Source organism: Ostrea edulis, chromosome 4, assembly GCF_947568905.1.
Source record: "Ostrea edulis chromosome 4, xbOstEdul1.1, whole genome shotgun sequence".
Lineage (NCBI taxonomy): Eukaryota > Metazoa > Mollusca > Bivalvia > Ostreida > Ostreidae > Ostrea > Ostrea edulis.
In genome coordinates, this window is record NC_079167.1 from 63297022 (window position 1) to 63309048 (window position 12027).

At 36.2% G+C, this 12027-nt stretch overlaps 1 protein-coding gene across 2 annotated transcripts; it reads right to left on the reverse strand.

Moving 5' to 3' along the window:
* Positions 1-3905: 3905 nt before the first annotated feature.
* Positions 3906-11258, reverse strand: LOC125670694 (uncharacterized). 2 transcript variants are annotated; one of them, XR_007368363.2, is made up of 5 exons: positions 11108-11258; positions 10704-10939; positions 5614-10088; positions 5260-5508; positions 3906-4217 (listed from the first exon to the last, which is right to left on the reverse strand). XR_007368363.2 is itself a non-coding variant. In XM_048903874.2 (3 exons), exons 2-3 carry the CDS (start codon positions 5475-5477, stop codon positions 4073-4075), a joined length of 363 nt encoding a protein of 120 aa, XP_048759831.2. In that variant the 5' UTR covers positions 5478-5508; positions 5614-5709; the 3' UTR covers positions 3906-4072. The 2 variants fall into 2 exon arrangements, 1 of the variants encoding a protein (XP_048759831.2); XM_048903874.2 differs by lacking the exons at positions 10704-10939; positions 11108-11258 and having other exon boundaries at positions 5614-5709.
* Positions 11259-12027: the final 769 nt, after the last annotated feature.

Here is a 12027-nt window from a genome sequence, read left to right on the forward strand (position 1 = left end):
CACGTTGTTATTTTTAAAAACTGCATTTTAATGATAAAATCAACTTTGTTTGCAGCACAAGGAAGCGAAGACGATGATTAACTGGAAACACAAATGGGTTTTTTTCCCCCTGTGTCTGTATATCTGCATTTATATAAAATTTATTCATAAAATTGAAAGAAGAAAACCAGGGTGTATTTCCATTGAAATTGGAGACAGATTGTAACATCTTCAAAGTAAATAAAAGTAATTATAGCCATGTTCTCGAGGACCAAGACGAAAAATCCAATACCACACGCCAGTACATGTACATATATATGGCGCTGTTCACAGTTTTAAAAAATCATAAATTTTCACAAATACATGTGGCAGGAAGAAACAATACAAGGTCATTTGCAATCTTAGGTACTTTTGTTGGTGGATGGAGAACACTTACAATGATGAACATTCGTAATATACCGTACGTGATCGAAGCAATCGGATTGTTTATGCCATAATATGTATTGGGCGCTTATGATGTAGGATTTGACCTTCTTTGCCGCTTGAATTTGATGTCGCAATAGTTTGTCAGTGATATATGTAGGCTCTCAGATGATTGGTGTTTAACGTCCCTCTAGTGAATTATACACTCAGATGGAGACGTCACCATTGCCGGTGAAGGGCTGCAAAATTTAGGCCTATGCTCGGCACTTATGGTTTTTGAGCAGGGGGATCTTTATCGTGCCACACCTACTGTGACACTGGGCCTCGGTTTTTGCGGTCTCATTCGAAGGACCACCCATTAATGGCCTCTTACGATAAGCAAGGGGTACTCATTACCTATTTTAAACCGGATCCCCAAGGCTGTAAGATGCATCATGTCGATATGAATACATAATTGTATCTTCATCTCAGGAAATGGTTTTACACCGTCCCATTATCATTCAACATTATTCAACATAATTTTCTTGTGAATGTAATAAAAACCTTCATTGGTTTTTTTAGGCCCTTACTTACTACAGCGAGACAAAATGAAATCATCTGAATTTACGGCACGAGGAAGTTATAGTGGTAAAAAAGGAGACCTGACAAATCATGGACTTCTTGTGACCGGTGAATATAAATGTCATATACCTACATGCACATAACAAAATGGCACAATGAACTCGGAGACAGTGTAAAGACGGACTTTAACATAACGAAAACAAATGATCAAGGTATAAATTTTATACTTTAAGAAAGATCCTTTGATACATCACATATATACATGCGTACACGGTATGACGAAAATGTATAGATAATATTGTACGTAAATATACATAAAATAATGAGCACGTATGAACAGTCTTGTACGTAACTGTTGTGTACAAGAAATAGATACCACGAAATACCGCTATTCCAGACACTGTTGCTGCAGTTGATAGAGACTGACAGAGAATGCTGTCACATTCACTAATGATTTGGTAGTGTTAATTCCATTTCTCAATAAAACTGCTGACCATTTAATTTTACATAAATTAATTAATTTACGAAACATACATGTACATGTAGATACAAGGATTGATAATGATTGTCTACCTTCTTAGTATCGATGGGGAGGGGGGTGTTAAAAACAATGAATGCATGAGGTAATTTCAAAATAAATAATTGGCATCGCCGATTATACAGATTTCCTATATGTATCTAATGTTTATTTGTCGTAAGAGGCGACGAAATGGGGATGATCATTCGAATGAGACCGCATAAACCGAGGTCCAGTGTTGCAGCAGGCGTGGTACGACAAAGAGCCCTCCCTGCTCATAGGCCGTAAGCGCCGAGCATAGACCTACATTTTGCAACCCTTCACCGGCAATGGTGACGTCTCCATATGAGTGAAAAATTCTCTAGAGAGACGTTAAACAATATACAATCAATCTAATGTTTATTTATATTTCCATAATAACACTGGAGATAGAAGGTTATTTTCGACGATGGAATTGTCGTAAAAACTCACTAGAACATTACACCCTCCTCTCCAACTCTGTTTTTGACAGGTAACTAGACACCCATCTTGCACTTCTTCACATTCAAATTAAATTTCAAAATGCGCTCCATCGTTTCTTATGAACTCCGGATCATTGCAAGTTCTAGGTCCTACACAGTGTTCTTGGGGTCCAAATCCATTTACAACCTCACTCTTTCAGCAAGGAAAGAACGATCCTCTAACGACGGGCAAGACCTTTCATCATCATCCACTGAATTCCCCCCCCCCCCCTTCGTAAATAGTTTGTGCCACTTAAACAAACGTTGCTTACTGCACGTTCGTCCTACTTCTGTCATCATGTCCACATGGAGTATGACTTCACCATTTAATGAGTGACATGCAAGGATTTTCACAAGACTTAATAAGTGATAAATTTTCAATGTTTACTAATGATGTCATCATAAACAACGGATCGCAAATGGAGTATCTAAGTAATCAGACGGATCGATGAAAATTGCACTCAATGGTTTTTTTTACATGTCGAACAATCTATATTATATGCGTGATGGAAATAAATATTTTTGTAGGAATTTAATTCACTAAGTACAATAAAAAAAGGTTTGTTAAACTATTCAATAACCAAAGAAAATGTATATGTTGACACTGTTTTAAGGATGGTGGACATACATAAACAGAAGTATGAAAGGTAAAGATAACGAACAGTGATCAATCTCATAACTCCTATAAGCAATACAAAATAGATAGTTAGGCAAACACGGACCCCTAGATATACTAAAGGTGGGGTCAGGTACCTAAGAGGAGTAAGCATCCTCTGTCGACCGGTCACACCCGCTGTGAACCCTATATCTTGATCAGGTAAACGGAGTTATCCGTAGTCACACTTAATGTGACAAGAATGACCCAACAATCGGTATGAAACATGTCAGACAGCATTTGACCCAATGATGGGTTGTATTGGCAAACTAGATCGTTATAACGACCCTAGAATTTGCGAAATGTTGATTTTAAACGAGACTGTTGAAACCCCTGCACCATCAACTTGTTTGTCAGTTGCCTGCTTCGATTGAATAACTGATCATACGCAAAATAAGTTCTTGCGTATCGAATTGGTTGAAACATACATATATACACACCATATGCAGGTGATAATAAAATATTGCTACATAAATATGGGAAGTAGACGATGTAGAAGCCGAAATCATCCCGTTTGTCAAAATTGCACATTTTCATTAAAAAGTGTAATATAAAGTACATAAAAACTAGTTCAAATGAGAAATTGTTTATGTTAACAGTTTGAAATCTCTCCTGCTTTATGAATTTATATAAATTATACGTACAAAAGAGAAAATACCAGCACGGGTTACTGCCCTTCACAGCATTTTAAAAATATAGATAATTGGTTTATTTACAAAAAATATATACTTTATCAGTATCATTTACTTTACTTTCCATCATGCACAGAGTTTAATGAATTCAAAGACTTTGCAAAAAAAAATTCTCCTCTGACCTCACATAAGGATAGAGTTACCTTAATACTATGGGTATTTTGACAGCCACACGAGCTTGAATGAGATAGATTACCAACTAGGATTAATACTAGGGGCGTCCACTAATTAAATCGAGATAAACCACTGCAGGTTGCATTTTGACAGCCAGTGCCCTCCATAGCTTGAATAATTTCGCTTACTAACTAGGATGTACTGCAAAAATAATGATAAATTGAATGATTACGAAGTGAATTTTACAACTACAAAGTTCAAAATCCACCATGGTGGTTTTAACAAATATTCGATATGCATCAGCAGATCATATCTGGCTAAGGCATCAGGAACTTCCTTGCCAATGCCCATCCTGTATAAATGAGATATTTGAACTCGTAAATTCAAGTGATAAAAAGTTTCAGAACGTGTAAAGTTAGAAACAAAACACGATAATGATTGCAAATTGGAAAAAAATACAAAAGTTAAAAGTATTGATGACATTTTAAGAATTCCTGAACACATCTTTCAGAATGACATAAACTATCAATACAAATTATAATACTATTACAGTTTGTTTGGTCTCCTTTGTCTATTTCGTGAATGTAAATGGTAATTACAATCAGTTATATCTTAATTATCTTGTAGTTGTTCAGGGAACAATAAAATCATGTTCGTCAACGTTGTCCGTGGAACCAAAGCAAATGTCCCAAAGCAAACTACAGTCATCCTCCTCCTCATCATCATCATCATCATCCTCATCTCGTTTTTCTCTGTTTTGACCCTCGTGGGCATAACTGCAAAAATAAAAAGTCCTCTCCCATACCCCACTCTTTTGTAGCATTCAACATGTTGTAGAGAATAATAAAGGTATCAGAAACTAAGGAGAGAGTCTGCTCTCTCGTGATTTACTGCATCTTGGCTAGCCAAGGGTTTTCGGGGGAGCGGAGTGGACCGAAAACCGTTGGCTAGCCAAGATGGAATTATTAGTATCGCAGAAAGTCGATTATTAAATACAGCTGTAAATAATTTTTCACCTATAATGTTTACTTCGCTGCCCTTGAAGTCGCTCCGACAGAAAGTATGGGATTCACTCTAAAGTCATCAAATACCAGAAAATGCAATACGGATTTTTAGAAATATTCTATAAAAGTTTTAGTCTATATTTTAGTCTATATTCCGAAGCTTACTATTTCATGCAACATAGTCGCCTATCAAATCCGAAACGGTAAAAGTTTTACTGAGTGAATAATTGCGATCCACATGTCATTGTCTGGCAAAAGGTGACACATTTTGTGCTTTTTCAAAGAGGTGAATCGAACAATTTACAATCCCCAGTAAACATGCATTTTAAAATAAAACTGAGCAAAATTTGCTAATAATAAATATACCATTATTCTGAATATAATATCTTTGTTTTTCGCTTTTACTTGAATATCATACAGATATGATCTAGGAGATTATATTGAATTTTTGCCATAGTGTTTTGTGTACAAGCATGTCATTATTTAATCATCTTTGGAAAAAAACTATAAATCAAGCATTTCAAGAAGAAAATTTGGTCGCCTTCGCTCGCCCTAACATTTATCAAGATTTAAAGAAAATATCTGCCGAAAGAGTTCGAATAGCAGGGTCAAACTGTTCGTTCTCATCTTAGCCTTAAACCGTTCCGTTCTCATTCCAAACCGTCCAGTCTTCATCTCTGTTCTCAATTAGAACAGTTCTGTTGAAACTATTCAGAGTTTCTGTACGTTTCTGTACAACGTTACAATTTATAATTATAGCCATCGTAAAATAGTAGGAGATACATTCACAAAATAGACAAAACAGGTCTCTTACATAATAGTGGGTGCGTGCTGAAAAGATCCATTTGCCCAAGCTAAGGGTTGCTGTAGAACACATCCTCCCGTTGGTTGATCAATCACCACTGGTGGATAAACCGTCGTTGGTGGATATACCCCAGCGAAAAGTCCTGAATTTGTCAAGGTCGATGAATGAGGGTTTATTTCATAAGGTGGCGGATTCTCTATGTATGATTCGGCTGGTGCTTGATTCATTCTTTTGTTGTATTCTTCCTCCCCCTTTCGTCTGTCAACATAAAACTTACATCTTAATCGTATTCAATATTTATATGAATATCGATTAAGCATGAGAGGACTCAGAAAGACGAGACGAATTTAATAAGATACTTACCAGATTGGTATCTCCCTCCAATGCAAACACAGTGTAATCTGATGCCTGTACTTCCTGTCATCATCAGCGAACGATTCACAAGTTTACAGTGAATTATGAAAATTTTCAGCTCAAAACATTTACGTTATTATGGAATGATATAAGTTCGTAAAGCCAATTTCAATTTTCGTGGATTGCACTTTTTTAAAATTTATTTTTTCAGATTCATTTCGTGGAAGTGTTAAAAAGTGAGATAACTCTTGCGTTTTGATTTCTGTATAAAGCGAGTTATCCTTCCTAACGCCAGACGGTTCAAATATGGTGTTCCGTCGCGAGTACAAAATAGTCCTTTGTAGTTTGAAATAAATTCGTCTAAAGGCAGAACAATTTTATTTGAATATGAATTTGTTTCTCTTTGCTGTTCATATCCCAAGATGATGGCATCCATTACACGGCGATCAGAAACTTAAAACCTCACTGACAATACCTGAATTACCGGTCCTACGTGAATTTATTGTTTCCATGTGTAACGGGGAGACTGTGTGTGTTCTGGGACTGAAATTAGTCTAGCTTCTCGCAAAGCACAAGTTCTATCTTCTTTATCAAATCAACTATCAATAGTACTATGAGTCAGAAGGACTCATTATACTACATAAGTTACGGAACACACTGTTTCCGTGTTGTACCCAGGTTCGGTTGTGATTTCCAAATTATATTCCACGCCTTGTTTGAAATGAAAAGACATGTAAAGTTTATAAATTTATTATAGCATAGGTAAATATGGATTTTGATAACAAATAATTCTTCCAATGAAAATGAACCGATACAATCAGAGAGGAATGTAAAATTCGCCCAAAGTAAATGACCAAAATTACGAAAAATAATTTTCTAAAAATGTAAAGTTAAGACACTAACACGCTTCCATACACTGTCAAAAGATACAGTGTTACTACACCAACGGGACCCCTCACACCTCAAAGTAATACAGTTGAAGGCCAAACGCCGAGGTAGCCTAAGCATAAAACTACTAACTCTGTAAAATACTAAGGTAAGGGATATCTAATTCTACCCTTAAAAAAAGTAGACCTCGACTCTACAGGAATATCAACATTTTATCCAGAAAAATCTAACTCCTATAGACTGTTTTCTAACAACTCTACGTTAATTTTACTTACTGCATGTTGAACAACCCTACTCTATGTAAAGAAAAGAATAGAACCCACAGTTCTTTGAAAAGCACGAACCTAAGTTCTTGATCCTAGCAGAGAGATCTCGTGCAGTTCCTTATATAGGACAAAAACCCAATAAGACACTAAAAATAAACGCTCAATCTGATAAGACAGGATTAAGCCTCTTAGCCAATGAAATTGTAGAAAACAAAACGTTCGAGAAGACTTGCAAAATGGCGGGTATGATGAATTCCATAGAACAGTGAAAGGTAAACATGTGAAACATCAACATATTGACTCTATACAATCTTAAATGTCTTCCGAAATAATTAAAAGGTATATTAGACATAAAAGACATGTTGCATATACGGATAACTCCGTTTACCTGATCAATATAATAACCAGTGAGGGTATTTTTCTAGAAGGGCTTATTTTGAATTATTTTGGACTTTAGGGGTATGCACGACGTTGTTGGCATGTATTAGAAATATTTTTAACAAAAAAATAATTAATCAACTCATGTAGCTTATTTGGAGGGGGGGGGGGGGGGGGGGGGGTCCTGAACCCAAGCACCTGTGACTTTTATTTCATATTGTCGATAAAACAGTATAAGTCACTATTTCTGGCCAGATGGTAAACCTAAAATTTCAGAAACTGTATCTACGGTGTTGGTCGTGAGCTCAGATGAACCGTGTTAGACTTGACCCTATTGAGATAAATCAGAGAGGGGAGGTATTGGGGCTACGATTGAAGATGTCATGTTGCTTCTCTGGGGCATTTTGCTTAAACATCATGCAAAAGTCAACCTCAGAGATACGCAAAGGCAAAGAAAAGCTGTTCTGGATAATAGAGAAAAATAATTATTATTAATATATTTATTCATCGTTATTATACATTCAGAATATCTTTTCGTATGGATAGTATATTATATTTATACCAAATTTGGTAGAAATAATTTTTACCAAGAACTTTACAAGAATTTTCTCAAAGTCTGGCTTTCATAAATCATAATGAATTAAAATATCAAGCTCACAAAATATCGGACAGTAGGTTTAGCCAATGAAATTGATGAGTTTGTGGAATTTGAATCATAAACAGATACTCTCCAGGCGACCCAAGCAAGAGTGGTAAAAATCATATTTACGTCATTGAAGAAAATGTACCCAGTCACCCAAATGACCTTTACACCAATTCTGGTTTTTAGGCCAGATCAAATTCCTAGTAGGAGACAATGTCTTTAGTTTTGATTAATCAGATGTGTTTGGTCACAAAGAATTTGATTTAGGTATTTTTTCTGTTATGTGGATACGGGAAACACTGTTCCACCTAAAGGCGATAACGGACCTTTCCCAATGTTATATCAATTACATGGCATTGTTTAAAACATTAATTCATTAGCTGGTCACTTTTTATAGTAGTGATGAATGGTAGTGTAAATGCAAGGTTGGACCGATGAATTGAATTGATGTACTGAATATATTAAAGACCCCCCCCCCCCCCCAATTTTGGGTAGAACTACTTTTCTTATGAAGGAGTCAACTTTTATCTCTCCCCCCCCCCCCCCCTCAAAAACGACGCTTAATATATCTTATATATGCAGTGTGCTTATTTAATGAAATGTTGCCCAAGTTAACGCAGAAAACGAGCTCTAGTTGGTCATACTGAATATTAAAACCGCGACGGAATCGAAGACGAAATAATAGTTCTGATGTTCCGTAATAAGTTGAAGTCAAATTAGATGAAGTACATGTATACTGTAGGTCTAGTTGATGTTATCATTCCCCAGAACTTAATCTAGATTACTTAAATCATGATTTTAAAAAAAAGCAGAAAAGATCAATTAGATTTATTGTGATATCAAGAATTTGCCCAGATTGGATGTTTTGCAAAGATTGAAGAGTCAAATGAAATCCTGTAAGTGTTGGTGAAATATTGCAATGTGGACCAGGAAGAATTGTAAAGTTATCTACACCACATCCAGTCATACTCAGCGACAGAACAATGCTGTCTGCAGTCATAGTGCACATGTTCAACTGTCTGACACTACAGTTTAATGATTCTTAGCCTGTAAGGAGCACAAAATGGGCTAAATTTCAAAACAAGAAATCAAACGGAATTGGTATACAAGTGAAGAACCACGACCCTCAAACATGCGTACTGAGCCCGCTATGACATTGATTGGGTCACGGTATTTATGTCCCTTGCAAAGTACAGTGACATGTTCTTGTCTGTTTAATCATTGGTAACCCTCGGTCGATCTTTCTAGACAGCGCTCAAGTCATTACCAGTATAAACTTGAAAACGATGTCTTTACAGCAGGTATGGCACGATAAAGATCCCTTCCTGCTCAAAGACCGTAAGCGACGAGCATAGGCCTAAATTTTGCAGCCCTTCACCGGCAATGGTGACGTCTCCATGTGAGTGAAAAATTCTCGAGAGGGACTTTTAAGAACATAAAATCAATCAAATCAACTATTTACCCTGAATTCAAACGACGTCTAACCACAAATACAGCTTCATCATAAGCATAATTTTTCTTTCATGTAAGACGCCACCGGGCTACAAATTTTGACATACAACCGTAAGTATCGCGCCAACGCCTACTATGGAGTTAATCATCATCCCCTTTCATGGTACATGATAAGCAAGCGTCCACTAGCTAAAGCGAGGCAACTCTACTACAGGATGTAGATTGACAGACACCATAGTTGTATGCCAATTAGGAAGTAATGAAGTAACCTTTCAAAGCTTTTGAGAAATATTATATATCCATAAGCTGATAATAGCATTAGGAATCTTCATGACACTGTCATCTTGCATAAATGACCGACACAAACTCGTTTTAGAGCACATCAACAAAACACAACAACGATTGCAAATTAAAAGAAGGGGAAAAACGAAAGTACAAACGTTATGATATTGTGGACAAACTAAATTGTTCCACACGTTTTTCAGGGTGACATGAATTAACACTGATAATTGTCAAATGGCCAAACCTAACTGTATTTTGAATACTAGAGACTTTTGATAATAGGACTAAATATCATAGAACTCAAAGCTAGGAATGTCTTAGAGAAATTCTCCATCCACGATAAAACACGCCTCACTAAATAGACATGTCTTTCTAGTTTGTAGAGTATCTTTTGTCTGATTCCCGGGTGTAAATGGAAATTACAGAAGGCACATCTTAGTCGTTCAGGAAACAACAACACAACTTAGTTGTTCAGGAGACAACAACACAACAATGTCCAACAGCACGCCAACAGACAACAATCCTCCGCCATCTCCTGGTCTCGCTGTTCTTTACTTTTTCCCTCGTAAACATATCTGCAAAAATAAAGCCTTCTCACATAACCCACTCTTCTGTAGCATTCAACATGTTGTATAGAAAAATGAAGGTATCACAAACTAAGGGGAGAGTCTGTCCTATCGTGATTTACTAGAATTACAGAAAATCGATTATAAATAGCTACTTTTCCCCCACCTGTTGCATTTCGTAATATCACCCCTAGTTATCATGTTACTGAAAGATTTTTTAAAATCTCAAATTGATACAAAATGGAACATCAAATGAACGAGTTATAGAGAATACACATCTCTTAATGGCTGAAAAAACATATACTTCTTCAGTTTGTATAGATAAAAGATAGATTTTTTTTAAAAAAAAGTTATCGTACAGGATTTCAAGGTTTGTTGAATTACAGAGTAAAAATATATAAATACATATGTAGATCCAGTTGTATCCCATATATGCATTTAACATAATAAATTTATTAGCTATCTGAAGTTTTTACCCCATAAAACGTTAAAATCATGATCAAAGTCGACAAGGAACCAGGAAGAAAGGAACGGTCTTTTGACTCTTACCTTATGTAAGTTCATAGCTGTTTTACAATATTCAGTTCTGTTTTAAAGATATACAACAACAAAAAATTCCCTTACACCGTGGTGGGTTGCTGTTGATAAGGTTGATAGGCACCCGCGGGTTGTGGAGCATATCCCCCCGCTGGTTGATAAGCGCCCGCCGGTTGATAAGCCCCCGCAGGAGGACCAGAGTATGCCCCGGCCGGTGGAGGAGAGTTCATTCCATAAGGTGGCGGATTTTGTTGGTATGATCCGGCAGGTGCTTGATAACTCATTCTTTTGTTGTGTTTTTCTTTCCTTTTTTTATCTATTTACTGCGTCATATACAAAAATATCCTTAAAATTTTCATAATCACATGTTTAACATGAAGAAATATTTCAAAATCTTTTATATTTTGATAGCGTTTAAATAGTATTCAACATTTAAAATGGTCTCAGAAAGACGAATCGGTTAACATGTACTGGTATTTTAAAATACTTACTATCTAGAGCGATATCCTCTTTCGATGTAAACAACAGCATGAGATGTAATTTGCTATCATGTGACTGTGTTAGTACTTCCTGTCATCGTCACACGGCGATCCACATGACGAAAATATTATCTCCTTTCGTATTTCGAAATGTTTCATCCCTATACATCTACGATATTGGATGAAATGTTAAATAATCAAATAATATAAATGCTACCGGTAAATAATTAATTTGTCTTAAGAGGAGAAAGTCATTTACTTCTAATGAAATATTTAAGATAACCGTGTTCATCTAATTAATTATTGGAGTGATTTGTGAAGGAATCATCACCCACACACCCTTTATATAGACCTGAATTAATATTATAGTCAATATAATTTTCAATTCAATTTATTCCCATACTGCATTATTCCCGTGGGGATACGGGTTAGAATTAGGTTCTCAGTACCCCTTGATTGTCGTAAGAGGCGACTAAATGGGGCGGTCCTTCGGATGAGATCAAAAACCGAGGCCCCGTGTCACAGCAGGTGTGGCACGATAAAGATCCCTCCCCGCTCAAAGGCCGTAAGCACCGAGCAATGGTGACGTCTTCAAATGAGTGAACAATTGTCCAGCAGGACGTCAATATACAATCAATCCTATTGCACTAAACAACAGAGGGAATACATGTTAAACAAAGGATTCAATATTATGCAATGCATTACAATAGTGTACAGTTTATATTGTTTTAAACTGGAAGGGTAACTCTCTTGTGAATTATATTTATGAATTTGATAAAATTAGTCACAATAGATACCCTTTTACATGAAAACCAATAACGAATTTTATGAGACTTGGAAAGTGTGTGTATTTAGAAGGGAAATAACGCTTTCTACTGTCACTTATCTAAGCCGAACATGTCATGATGTAATGAAACTCATCCCCAACCTCA

Bases quoted from the DNA above. Each gene is read 5' to 3' on its own strand.
- LOC125670694 (XM_048903874.2), bottom strand. From the start codon at position 5,477: ATGAATCAAGCACCAGCCGAATCATACATAGAGAATCCGCCACCTTAT. The intron at 4,218-5,259 runs GTAAGAGACCTG...TTATTTTTGCAG, and splicing joins CAGCACGCACCCACTATTAT to TTATGCCCACGAGGGTCAAA.